Source organism: Physcomitrium patens, chromosome 5 (genome assembly GCF_059467195.1).
Source record: "Physcomitrium patens ecotype Gransden chromosome 5, ASM5946719v1, whole genome shotgun sequence".
NCBI classification, from domain to species: Eukaryota; Viridiplantae; Streptophyta; class Bryopsida; order Funariales; family Funariaceae; genus Physcomitrium; species Physcomitrium patens.
In genome coordinates, this window is record NC_143414.1 from 4,369,144 (window position 1) to 4,383,859 (window position 14,716).

Below are 14,716 nucleotides of genomic sequence, written 5' to 3' on the forward strand. Positions count from 1 at the left end.
AGATAACACCATTCCTAATCATGCATTTTAGGATGTTAATAGATTTAAAGACTTAAGAAGAAACTTAAAACTTAATTCATTTAAGTAGAGTGGAGACCCTACCTTTTTAATTGTTTAATGATAATTTAATTAAAACATTGGCTAAAAAATAATCAATAAGATTTTGGTATTATTTTATTGTTTTCCATGTAAATTTGACCTCCACTTAATTAGTCATATTTCAATCACCATCCAAAAATCAATCCTACATTTCTTTAGATTCAATTTGAGACAACAAAATATCTTGTTGAAACTCAACTTGAAAAAAATTCTAGAGAGTGTAAGATAAACAAAGTTCAAGTGACACCAAAAACTTGCTTATCAAATCCTATAGAACAAAATAAACTAAGGGCATTATAAACCAATGAGAACATTCAAAAACAATTTAACTTTTCTTCTCATATCAAAAGTAACCAAGTTACATTATGACCTATTCTTAATGAAGAGAGTAAGCAAAAAAAAAAAAAAAAAAAAAAAAAAAAAATTGCACTAAAAATTTGCATCTGCATTCTTTTCTCATGTCCACGTAATCCGTTGTAGTCAAGGGACTGGTTTTCTTCAAGGGCTTAACAATGACTAAGAATGAATTGGAGTTGTAGAAAAATCATTTCAGGTCTTCAACAATTTACATTGGCCTAGTTTTTTCAGACCTTCATTGAGCCCTGCAATTGTAGTACTTCAAGTCAATACATACTACGTGAGTGCAGTCTGAGAGCTCATGACATCATGCACACATGATAAGGGTTGCTCCTGCAAGCTCTTCCACCTCACATCACTACACACCAAGCAGATTTGTAAACGTCAACTTAAATGTGTCTTCATAATCCTAAAAAGGGAAGAAAAGTACCAGGAGGTTGCTTGTAATCAGGTTCAATGCCAGCTCCATCGATGTCCAGGTGCTTGGGTGTGACATATTTTCCTACTGTCAACACGACTCCAGATCCATCACTCAATTCGTACACAGCCTGAATCAGACCCTGTGTGCACAAGTTTTAAAACAAATCAATACTCCAAGATGGGGAACATAACTATTCAGAGTACCTAATATAGAAAGCTCCTTTCCATATACAAAATGTAAACGCACAAGGGCACATATGATTTGGATTATCAGATAATTGCAAGATTAGACTCACACCTTGCCAAACGTCCTTTGACCAACTAGCACTGCTCTGCAATTATCGTGCAAAGCTGCTGCAACCTGCCATTCCAAGGTTCATCTAAACTTACTAAAAAAATAAATAAAATTAAATTAAAGATAGAAATTGAAGTACACTTATGAGTGAATATGTGACGACTAAAAATAGCAATTTGCAAATCCGTTATATATTCTGGTATGCTAGCCCGAGTCCTTTAAAACAAAGATTTGAAGTCATCAAAGAGGAGGTTGTTTGAGGATGAAAGTACTTACGATTTCACTTGCACTTGCTGTATGATCATTGACCAAAATCTGTACAAGATAAGACCTCGATATTCAATAAATGATGCTCAAATCGCATTTAATCCAGAATCAGCAATCAACGCAAATCATGCCAAAAGACAACGTTTACCGTAAGAGGAGAATCTATTACTGGCGAATGTGAAGCAATGACTCTTTTTGTATTATTCGCATCCCGCCCTACTGTTTCAATAACCTGCACAAATGTGCAAGTTCAGCTCCACTTTCTTCTCTACAAATAGTTCAGAAAAGCATTTCTATTAGGTGCTCCATAAATTCTGTTAAGACTCTTAATAAGGACACCTCTAGCTTCTTACATAAAGGGAAAACACACATCTTTAATACAGAGCAAGAAAAAACTAAGTGGGTCTATCAGTGTCATATTAAGTAATACATGTTAGCAAAAAAAGAAGAAAAAGAATTCGCAACTGAAACTCCATTAAATTAAACAAACTGAACGCCAGTCAAACCGAACAGACAGTTACATAACAACTAATCAAAAAGAAGATGGATCTCAGTGCTTCCTAAAAATCTCAACAATATATTGAGGTCGTCACTTACAGTTTCTCCCTCATTTAGGAAAAGTTTTGCAATCTCAATGCCAGCCTGTATGTCAACACGGCGTTCCAATTTCTCAAAACAAGGCTAACAGTACTAAATCCAGCTGTCATATGAGGAGTCTCGTCATACTAAACAAGAAGGAATTCTAAGACATTAATAACGTACGCTGGGTGAAGAAAACATTTACAGAGAAGTCTGCAAACAACTTGTGCATAGAAGATACAAATACCTGCACAAGACCCCCTGGGTTGTCCCTCAAGTCCAGCACAAAAGATGAAGCACCGGCATCTTGCATTCTCTTTATCGCTGTAGAGCCAGAAAAAATTCTAGGAATTAAGTTATCCCATCCCTTTACTTACAAGAAACGAAGAAAAAACACAGAAGAGAAGCTATACGCTAACAGGTAAAATCTTCAACTTAATTTCTGTCAAAATAAGCTTAGGAAAAATCATGAATGGCAACACACCCGTCACGATGTCACGCTTGGCACGGGCATTAAATTCTTTTAAATGAATGTATCCTGACAATTCATTCGAATCCTGAATACGTTCCAAGCGATAATATACTGGTGATCGTACATCTTGCTGACGCTCCACTTCGAAAACTTCTGGAGTGCCACACTGACCGTGTCGAATCTGCATGATATAGAACCAGTTGAATTCGTCTGAAGCCATGATGTCATCAAGGAGGCCTCTCGATTTCTTTTCCCACCAATGTATTTTGCAATGCCTCGTACTTGAACAAGGTTAACTGGACATCATCAGCTTTGAAATATAAAAAACGGTAAGTAAAACTTATTGCAGGTTCAACTGATTCGACAATTAAAACTCTTGGAATCAGAGAAAACCTTGATAGAAACCTTGGTACCCTTTGGACCTTGAATAAGTGATGCAGCCTCAAAGGCCGTCTTACCAATGACGCTATTTCCGGCAACTTCCAGTATTTCATCGCCCTGATTCACAACAACCGTTTATGAAATATGTATTTAAGCAATGCGAGAGAATACGAAATTTCCTGCTCATCAGCGAGGAAGGCTTTCACAACAACTAAAATCACACCTGCACAATTATACTATACTACACATATCTTGTTAAGAAGAATGTCGAACAGCTACTCTCTGAAAAACTCAATGGCTCCAACAATTCACAATTCATGAAGAGAACCTGTGTAGGAAGTGAACCAACAGGATGGTAGGTTCAGAAACAAATACGTGCAGGATATACCTGTCTGATTCCAACAAGTTGAGCTGGGCTCCCTAGAACAATACCCAAAACTTTGAGATTTGGCTCGCCAGTTGTAGTTGTGGATTCCCCAATGTTGAGACCAATCCCAGTCACGTCATACTTCGAGAGCTGGGAAAACTGTCATGGAAACATGCCCCTGCAAGTGTGAGCAGCACAACTTCAGCCTCGCACAAATTTAGCCGTTTGAAAAACCTATGCTAGATGCCTTCGACACAGAATGTTGTGAATACTGCATGCAGGGATGCATCAAAGCGCATCGTACACAGCAGATGCTTGGCTAAACGAACATAATACAATCTTTGGAATGTACAAAGCATATCTACTTTCTTTTCTTCCATCGCACACAAATATTCTCTAAACAAATAGCAAAATTCTGGGTATTACACCTGGTCAAGTGTGAGGAAGCGAGTGTAGCGATCGTCCAAACTAGACAGCATGGTGCGGATGGCTCGATAAGCTGCCATCCTGCTTTGGATTGGATTCTTGAGCGCACTCTGCTTCTTTTTCTGCATTAAAGACAACAACCTGTGAACTTAGACCAATGTGGGGAAGCATGGTCATCATGAAATTGATTACCAACAGGATAATTCCGTAGCAAACTGCTGATAGAGTAGGGTATTTCAACAGTAATAAAATAAGAAACGAATATATCTATGCATCTGGCATTGATCTCGCCAGCACAAGACACTCTGAAGTACATACAGGCCAATTATTCTCCAAAAATCATATTTATGACAATGAAAGTATTCACTAATCGTCTCTTATAACCAGTAAAAACAAGATGAGTGGTAAAAGGGAGGCACTGAGCCAATACCTGCCAATCATCTGCAGTCCAAGCATTGTGCCGAGCGTCTAGGAAGTTTTCATTCACAACCTGCCATACTTCCTCTACAATAGATTCATTGGTGACTTCCTGAACTGGTTCCTCCTTGGGTACCAGGCTTGTCGCTTCTTCTTCAGTACATTGGTTTGGCAAGGTGACATTCTCAGCGACTGCCTCCAGAACCGCAATCTCATTGTGGCTGGTTGCTACAGAGACAGAATCCTGTTCATCACGGATGAGCTGTTGGCGTGTTGCGCGCCAGCAATAATTCAAACATTATGTGAGAATCATCAGTACCAATAGATAGAAGCATCCTGGAAGCCCAAGAAAGGTTGCGTGAATCAAACCAATTATTTCAAATAAAATGTCCATCCAATCTTGTCTAATACAGCATTTATCACTTCTTTACCAATACACATTCAAAAGGCCTTCATTTACGAAGTGTGCTATTCGAACAACACTGTTAATTGCATGAAACGCATTTGTATCAGGGTGGATGTACGCAGGTGTACGAGAAGAAGCATACTACTTACATTCAGAAGGTTAACGACAGACAGGTTAGAGCATTTGTCAGGGATACTCACATACGTGGACGGAGCTTCCCAAATATAATCAGCTGAATTCTCAGCTGTACGACCAGCTTCAAAGCCTAATGCAGGGCAAATGTAACAAGCACTCGAAGCAAGGGTAATCAATGATGCTAGTAGCCCAACTCCAGCGTCTCTCAATGTCTTCGACAGAGTGCCAGCCTGTAAGCATAGCCGAAGACCACGTATCCCATAAGCAAATTCGTTCCTAGAGTTTCACCCGCCATGTTCCGCAAGTTCCGAAATCCGAGAGGGTTCTTCTATTCACAAGTACCTGTTGACGTATCCTATGAATTTTACTGTAATAGATTAATGCTAGAGTCTCAACAATGGAAGAATTATCACAATTCCCTTTCAGATGCACCGATAGAAATTCTACGTGTCTGTCACATTTTCGGCATTATTCTTTGATTGAGAGCTCCCTTTATAAATCAACGAGGCGAATACGCTCACCTCCGCTCCATTCGCAACGCAAGCCTTAATGCCAACTCCTCTGCGAGCCACAAACAATTCCAAATTGTGCAAATCACCAGTACGACATTTCCTCAACCAGCTCCGCCCAGTAACTCTCGTCGGAACTCGCTTCCTATACAAAAAAAGCCCCACCTTGCAGAAATCAATCTCCATTCCAGAGGCGTCTGAAACACTCACAACCTTGGACCTATCTCCAGAACATAGACAATCCCTCCACAATTCCAGGTCCCCCTTCTGACTACGCGAAAACAAACAACGAAAAACGAACTGAAACTGGGGCCTCACCTGAAAGGATAGAGCAGTGAAAAGCGCTGGTTGGGGTGGAGGACGAGGTGAGGCAACGCGGTGGAGATCACGGCGGCCATGGCTCAACTCTCTCAGTCTCTTTCTCAACAAGCAAGCAAGAGAGAAAGGGAGAGTGAGGGAGACACGAGCCCAGTTTGTGAAGGGACCAGGGATAAGAAATAGAAGCACTCACACTCACTCTCTCCTCCTCCTCCCTTCTGCTGGGTCTTGCTTTCCTCTACTTTTAGATATGTATTTGTGTCTATATGTATGTATATATATATATATATATGCATGTATTTATACATGAAAGGGGTATAATGAAAGAATACAATACAAAGAGGAAGAAATGAGTGGGTTCCCTTCGTTAAGTTTGCCTCCGTTGTTGCATTGCCTGCATTCCATGGATCTCCACTCTCATGTGCAAGATAATGTTATCTCAGTGAAGTTATGAATAATCTTCATGCAGAACACCTAAAATTTCTTGAATCATAAAATGTCACTGATGAATTTACTCAAGTATGAGATGTGTTACATTGATATTTGACAGTATGGGAACAATTTGCCCAAAAAAAATGTGATTATATGTATCATGAAGACATGAGTGAAGTTGAAAATAAATTTATTTTTTGAACAATTGAATTGAAGTTGCAATTTATATATATATATATATATATATATATATATGTGATTTTTTTATTTTTCTATAATTATGCAATTATATGTTAGTAGAGTGCAGATATTGTGTGTGACATTGGTTGTTATTGTTTACTAAATATCTCAAAATAAATTCAATGTGTCTTACCAATACGGTTCTAAATTATAACAACACATACTACAATTGTTATGTATATATGTTATTATATCATACTTGCAAAATTTTGTAAGTTTATAAAAATAAAATTATTATTATATATATATATATTATATAATATTATAACTATAGCACAAAGTAATTGTAAATTTAAAATAGTGCATTCAAAATTTGGATAATTTTTTTTTTTTATTTTTGAATTTATATTTATTTTTCTATTTTAAAGAAAACTCTAATTTTCTATCATAAGAATTAGGTTGTAAATTAATTATAAAAATTATTTAATTGTTTTGAAAAATTATTTGATATAAGAGATTGAAAATCACTCAAAATAATATTTACAATGATATATATATATATATATATATATATATATATATCAATTACATAATGTAGTGATTATTTATTAATTTATAATTAAAAAATTTGTAATACATATAAATATAAACTACAACTACAAATTTTTTTATTAATTATATCACTTTTATGCCATAGCAAAGAGTTAGAAGTTGTCATGTTTAATGTCAACTTCAAAAAAAATCACAAGTTACTAATGTATTATATAATATATCTAAAGAAGTATCTTTATTAATTAAATAATTCAATTTATATCTCACTAAAAATAATGAAATATTTATATTTGTATTCATAGATGGATTGTATCATGGACATACTCATGTAAGCCAGTTATTACATATATAAATAGGTAGAAGTAAGTAAAAGTAGATAAAAGTAAGTTAATTCTATAGTTTTTGGTATGGAAGCTTCCTAGAAGCTTTATAGATGCTACTTTGACTTTATAGGTGACTTTAATTGATTTTTTGGATTAGAAATGTTGTCAATATGTTGACCATGTGCCACACATGTTATTAGTTTAAAGACCAAGCTAATTATGTGGCCCACACATAGAAAAACTTGCATTGTAAGTCAAGGCATGTATCTTACAAAGTCAACACATATTGGAGGTTCGATAGAATATCGCCATATAGCCTCTAGTTAGATAGTATATATAGAGACAAAAGTGAAGCCTTCTTCACTCTTGTCAACTCATTTCTTGCTTTTAGTCTAGTTTCAAGGGTCTCTAGTTTTCTTGGCTTTTTGGCAATAGCCATTCCAGTTTCTTTCTTAATATATATAACAAGTTATTTCTATTTTTTCCTCTTTCTTTGAGAGAAGTTTCACTCGTTTATTTGTCTTTATCGTATTCTTGACCTTGATAGATTTATAAGAGTACACTTACAATATCAAAGCTTTGTCTAATCTTGATTAAGAGTGGATTATCGCTTTTTCTTGATAAGACATAAGCATATTAGAAGTTGTGGATTACCCTCTTCTACACTGATATTGTCCTTAGTATTTCCTTTGTTCTCAAATCCTCCCTTCTATTTGTCTTGAGCAATATTAGACATCTTCTCTTTTCTAAGGATTATCATGGCAAAACTTACTGAAATAAAGAGTGCAATGGCACAAATGCAAGAGTAATTGAGGGAGTTAATGCTTGGGATGCATCAACTCAATTTACCACCACAAAGAGCAACAAGATTGGCAGGAAGTGAAGATATAGAAATGATTGGAGCTGCTTCAACATCTGCACCAAATCATGTCCTTTCTCCTATGGTGGAACGCCCTTTCAATGTTAGAGAACCAAGAATTGCCCTACTCGAGAAGTTTGATGGCACCAGATCAAAGTTTAGAAGATTTATCAATTCAGTATAACTTGTCATTGAACTTCAATTCCAAAGCTATCCAACTCTAGGATCGCAAGTTAGATTCATTGATACGCTTCTTTCAGATTCAGCATTATCATGATTTTCATCTTTTCTTGAACGACGAGATCCAATATTAGATAATCTAGAGGCTATTCTAACAGAGTTTCATTCCATGTATGGAGAACATGATGCAATTCGTGTTGCAACCAATAAGATCCATATTTTACGACAAGGTAATCGATCAGTAACATTATATGCTTCACAATTTTGACAACATGCAACTGATATCAAGTGGGATGATGCTGCACTCATTAGCCAATTTCTCTATAGATTACAATATGAGGTAAAAAAATTAATGCTCAACTTACCTGATCCTCAAACATTGAGTCAAGCAATTGATTTTGCTGTGAAGTGCGACAATTATCTTTTTGAATTTCAATCTGAGAATCATACAAGTAGACCTCAACGTAACTATAATTCAATAGCAACACCAACATCTCTTCAACACATACATTCGGAAGTAGAGGATATGTAAATTGATATTGTAAGTTTCAAATCTCTTACTGAGCTAGAAAAGATTCTTCGTCGTCAAGAAAGTTTGTACTTATATTATGGAGAACTTAAGCACAATGCTCAACATTGCCCAAAGAAATGACGCAACCATAAAATGAGGAGTATGGCAATCAAAGGAGATAGCATGTCGAAAAATGAATTTGTCCAGCTACAATAGGGACCGTGCAGTTAGAACCTTGTACAATGCTTAGTAAAGGTCCTATCTTCTCCTCAGAATCCTCTCCATGTTTTATGATAAATATTATTCTAGGACCTAAATATCTCAAAGCCTCTACCTTGCTAGATTCAGGAGCCTCAGCATGTTTCTTAGATAAAAAATTTACTAAAAGACATAGTATATTTTTAGTAAAGAAAACTAAACCTATTCATGTAGAAGTCATATATGGTCGTCCGTTGTCTTCAAGAGATGTTACTCATGAAACCCTTCCTATAGAAATAGCAACTAATGATCATAGTAGTTTTATAATATTTAATATCATTAGATCTCCCTCTAATCTAGTCATTTTAGGTTTATCATGGCTAGAAAAATATAACTCTAAAATAGATTGGACTTCTCATAGTCTTGACTTTTCTGAAAGTATAACTAAGAGTGTAGTTAATCAAGTACAAAGTCATAAGTCTAGTATAATTAAACCTATATTTGTAGGTACAAGTGCTTTCTTGTATGTTACAAAAAAAGGATCACCTTGTGTCATTTATGCTACACCTGTTTCTATTGGTGGAAATACTTCAAATAGCATTCCAAGCCAATATCAAGATTTTTAAGATGTATTTGAGAAAAAGAATGCAGATACTCTTCCAGAACATCATTCCTATGACTGCTCAATTGACCTTCAAGAATGAGCCCAACCGCCATTTGGACCAATCTACAATTTATCTCAAAAAGAGTTGGCTGAATTCAAAGAATATATTGAAGAAAATTTGGCCAAGAACTTCATACGCCATTCCAAATCTCCAATAGGAGCTTCAATTTTATTTGTGAAGAAAAAAAATGAATCATTGCGGATTTGTGTTGATTATCGAGGACTCAACAAAATCACTATCAAAAATAGGTACCCGCTACCTTTGATATCTGGACTTCTTGATCAGTTGAATCAAGCTAAGATCTATACAAAAATAGATCTACGGGGAGCATACAATTTGGTACTTATTAAAGAAGGAGATGAATGGAATTCTGTGTTTCGAACAAGGTATGGACATTTTGAATACAACGTCATGCCTTTTGGACTTACAAATGCACCAGCAATATTCCAACCTCTAATGAATGATGTCTTTTGGAAGTTTTTAGATGATTTTGTTGTCTGTTACCTAGACGACATCTTAATCTATTCTAAGAACTCAAAAGAACATGAACTTCATGTTCGCCAAGTATTATAAAAACTAAGAGATGTAGGACTCTATGTCAAGATAGAAAAGTGTGTATTTCACACTACTTAAGTCAATTTCTTAGGATACATCATTTCAAATGATGGACTTATAATGGATCCTAAGAAAGTTCAAACTATTATAGATTGAGAGATCCCAAAAATGGTAAGAGATGTCCAATGCTTTTTGAGATTTGCCAATTACTATTGAATCTTCATCAAAGACTTCTCTCAAGTTGCAGCTCCACTTACATATTTGACTTGTAAAGACAAACTTCAATAGAATCAAGAAGCAGAAGTAGCATTTGAAGCTTTGAAGACAGCCTTTGTTTCTGCACCAATCTTGTATCGTGTCAATTTTTCTAAGCCATTTTTTATGGAAACAAATGCATCAGACTTTGCTTTGGGTGTCGTATTGTCACAAATGGGAACAGATGATAAACTTCACCTAATAGCTTTTCATTCCAAAAAATTTGAGCAGTTGAGATCAATTATGAGATCCACAATAAAGAACTTCTTGAAATCATAGATTCGTTTCAAGAATGGTGCCATTATCTAGAAGGTGCATCTAGTCTATTCACAGTATATACGGATTACAAGAATCTTGAATATTTTATGTCAGTACGTGTTTTGAATCGTCACCAAGCCCATTGGAGTATGTCTTTGTAAAGATTCGAATTCAAGATCATTTATTGACCAGAAAAACAACAAGGTTTGTCAAATGCACTCTGTAAACGATCTTATCATGCATCAAAGGAAAGAGATGTTGTTTTTGATCAACAACGGATAATTCTCTTGAAGCCAAAGCATCTTCATCTTCAAGCAATGAAATCAACACTAACTGTTGATTCAAATTTCATTAAGCAAGTTCAGTCAAGTATGTCTTCTGATCCTCTTATTTGTGATATTAAGAGAAATCCTTCAAAGTCTCATGATACTTCCAAGATTGAATTCAAGAACAATCTACTCTATTTTGAAGGACGCCTATATGTTCCAAAAGATGAAGCTCGATTACATGTTCTTCAAGCTTGTCATGACTTTCCAGCAGTAGGACATTTTGGGTATAATAAAACTTTGGAACTAATATCGAGGGACTTTTGGTGGCAACAAATGTGGAAAGCAATTAAAGATTTTGTACAATCTTGTGATATTTGCTCAAGATCAAAAACTCCTCGTCATCGACCTTATAGACTTCTTCAGCCATTATCCATTCCAAAACAACCATGGTCTTCTATTTCTATGGATTTCATCACGGATCTTTTAATCTCAAGTTCTTATGACTCTATATTCGTGATAGTAGATCATTTTACAAAGATGGCATATTTTGTACCATGTACAAAATCTATCACAAGTGAAGAAACAGCTAAGCTCTTTCTTCAAAATATCTATTGCTATCATGGATTATCCAAGGATATTATATCAAATAGGGGAACTCAATTTGTATCAAGATTTTTGCGGATTCTTTTCAAGATTCTAAAAGTGGATATAAAACTATCTTCAACATTCCATCTTCAAACTGATGGATAAATAGAGCGTGTCAATCAAGTTTTGGACCAGTATTTAAGATGTACCATTAACTACCAACAAGATGATTGGACAACTCTTTTGCCATTGGCAGAGTTTGCTTACAATAACATAGTACATTCTTCTACAAAACAAACACCTTTCTTTGCTAATTATGATTATCATCTATGACTTGATACTTTTGACTTTTCAAAAGTTGATAATCTTGCTACAAAAGATTTAGTAATTCACTTGTCAGAGCTACATGCAACAATGAAGGCGCAGTTAAAAGAAGCTCAAGAACAACAAAAGCTCAATGCGGATGTCTATCGAAAGGAACAACCACTATTCTACATGGATGATAAGGTATGGTTACTTTGTCGCAATATCAAGACCATTCGTCCTTGTGATAAGTTGGACTATCGAAGGCTTAGACCATTTTCTATTTCTGCACAAATTAATACAGTTGTATATCATTTACATCTATCAAAGTCAATAAAAATCCATCCAGTATTCCACGTGTCTCTTCTTGAACCATACAAGACAATGGACATACCAAGAAGAAGACAAGCTCCACCTCTTCCTATAGAAGTGGACAATAATGAAGAGTTTGAAGTGGAAGAAGTCTTAGATTCAAGGCGATGCCAAAATAAATTGAAATATCTTATCCATTGGCATGGATATGATATTAGTGAACGCACATGGGAGCCACAAAAAAATCTTACAAATGTAGCAAAGGCAGTGGAGGCTTTTCATCGATGACATCTATCAAAATCAAGATAAAAATCTTCCTTATAAAAGAAAGAAGATCTAGGCAAGATAACATTCTACTTTCAATCCTTGTTTGTAGCTTCTTTATAGTTGTGACGCTTAGGAGATGGAGAACCAATAACCAGCAAATTCGACTCAAGAGCCTTCGTTTGTTGACCTACCGGACGAGACATTATGATTGTCATAACCTTCAAGACGACTCAATCGAGATGAAGATCTTCAAAAATGATAAGTTCTTTCTCAAATAGATGACAAGATACAATGCGTTTGGTATCACGACCTTAGAAGGGACTCTCAATGTTTGATGATTTTACTAGAGGTAGGAACAAATCCTGATGGTGTTTCAAATGTTTTATTCGAAGGAAGTTATGAAAGCCTCAACAATGATCAAATAACTGGGTGGTCTTCCTGCCCTGATATGAAATACTACCGATGGTTGAGAGGCCCTATCAATCATCTTCAATGATAACAAAGATTAGAGTATGTAACGAATATAATTTGTCGCATCATAGATTTCTTCAACATATGATGACCGCTCTTCGTGGAACTCGTCCCTAAAAGAGGGGGTAATATCATGGACATATTCATGTAAGTCAATTATTATATATATAAAAAGATAGAAGTAAGTAAAAATAGATAAAAGTAAGTTAATTCTATAGTATTTAATATGAAAGCTTCCTAGAAGCTTTATAGACGCTGCTTTGACTTTATAGGTGGCTTTAATTAACTTTTTCGATTAGAAACGTGATCAACAAGTTGGCCATGTGCCACACATGTTGTTAGCTTAAAAACCAAGCTAATTATGGGGCCCACACATAAAAAAACTTGCCTTGTAAGTCAAAACATGGATCCTACAAAGTCAACACATATTCGAGGTCCTATAGAATATCGCCATATAGCCCCTAATTATATAGTATATATAGAGACAAGAGTGAAGTCTTCTTCACTCTTGTCAACTCCTTTCTTGCTTCTAGTCTAGTTTCAAGGGTCTCTAGTTTTCTTGGCTTTTTGGCAACAACTATTCTAGTTTCTTTTTTAATATATATATATATATATATATATCAAGTTATTTCTATTTTATCATCTTTCTTTGAGAGAAGTCTCATTCGTTTATTTGTCTTTATCGTGTTCTTGTCCTTGACAGATTGAAATAAAACCTCTCTTTTAATCATACCACTTCTATTATTTTTCCTTCACAATTTACTTCCAATTCCTTCTTAACTTCCTTTTAATGTAATATATTTTCTTTTCATATGTTTCTACTTTTGTAGTTGATCTCTTACACTAAAATTTTCTATTCTTTTTCCAATCTATTCCATTACAATCCATTTCATAAGTTCTATTCTTTATTCTTCTTACCTCTTGTAAAATCCACACATTACTAAGTAGAAAATTGAGGAATTAGTAAGAAAGTGCAAAGCCTTAGATAGTGCATGAGTAGAGCTAAGTAGAAACATGTGGATCAATTTAAAATTTAAATGTATTGATTTAATATTCTCCTCTCTCTCTCTCTCTCTCTCTCTCTCTCTCTCTCTTTCTCTCTCTATATATGTATATATAAACACCTATCAAATAAAAAAAGAAAAACAACAAAATCAATATTACATAACTATTCTTATACATGAAATATTATTCTTAATTCTCAAAAGTTATTTTTTTCTAACTACAAACTATAACAAAGAAAAGAATTGTGTTTATTTAATAAATATAAATCATTCTCTTATTTTGTTTAAAAATGTGGCTTTTATAATTAAATTCAAAATATTTCTTTAAAAGATAATCAACTTTCTTTACATATGCTTAAATCATTACTTTAATATCATTTGATTGTTTTACATGCAATATGATTATGTAAAATTTTTTAAATTAAAAATTCTCAATATTTTAAGGATATTTTTATTGCCACCTCAACTTTTGCTACTACCACCATATTCTCATCTACCTCCTACTATCCACACCCTTTGTTTTCATCTACCTCCTACTATCCACACCCTTTGTTCTCATCTACTTCCTACTATCCACACCCTTTGTTCTCATCTACCTCCTACTATCCAAACCCTTTGTTGATATTAAATAAAGAAATATATATATATTACAATTATTTAATTCACATGTATATATTTATGTACATTTTATTCATAATATTTAAAAGATTGAGATACATATTTATACTAAAAATTCAAATTCAAAGAACCCATTTATATAGATCCTTGGATTGATTTTTATTTGAATTGACAATATTTTTTATATAATTTAATAGAAAAAAATATTCAAATTATTAATATAGTTTTTTTATTGATAATTTTTTTTAAAAAATTAAAAAGACATATTGAATGGATAATAGAAGATTGTAGTGACAAAAACAAAAACTATGGTCACATTACCAATGCTCTATTTTAAAAACATACAAAGATATACTTATATATTAACATAGTATACAAAATCGGCCTTAAAAGATTATATTTATAGTAATATTGTTAATGAAATATTTGTCGTTAATCCAATATTTACACACAACACTTCACCTAATTAAG

General features: G+C 34.2%; 1 protein-coding gene across 2 annotated transcripts; it reads right to left on the minus strand.

The window, feature by feature from the left end:
- Window positions 1-408: 408 nt before the first annotated feature.
- Window positions 409-5,627, minus strand: LOC112282883 (carboxyl-terminal-processing peptidase 1, chloroplastic). 2 transcript variants are annotated; one of them, XM_024521018.3, is made up of 15 exons: window positions 5,449-5,627; window positions 5,143-5,275; window positions 4,687-4,851; window positions 4,094-4,342; window positions 3,666-3,785; window positions 3,259-3,396; window positions 2,895-2,987; window positions 2,502-2,670; window positions 2,265-2,341; window positions 2,036-2,080; window positions 1,587-1,670; window positions 1,448-1,486; window positions 1,175-1,237; window positions 887-1,016; window positions 409-701 (listed from the first exon to the last, which is right to left on the minus strand). In XM_024521018.3, exons 1-15 carry the CDS (start codon window positions 5,526-5,528, stop codon window positions 649-651), a joined length of 1,638 nt encoding a protein of 545 aa, XP_024376786.1. In that variant the 5' UTR covers window positions 5,529-5,627; the 3' UTR covers window positions 409-648. The 2 variants fall into 2 exon arrangements, with proteins under 2 accessions (XP_024376786.1, XP_024376785.1); XM_024521017.3 differs by having other exon boundaries at window positions 2,883-2,987; window positions 5,449-5,626.
- Between the last annotated feature and the right edge of the window lie 9,089 nt (window positions 5,628-14,716).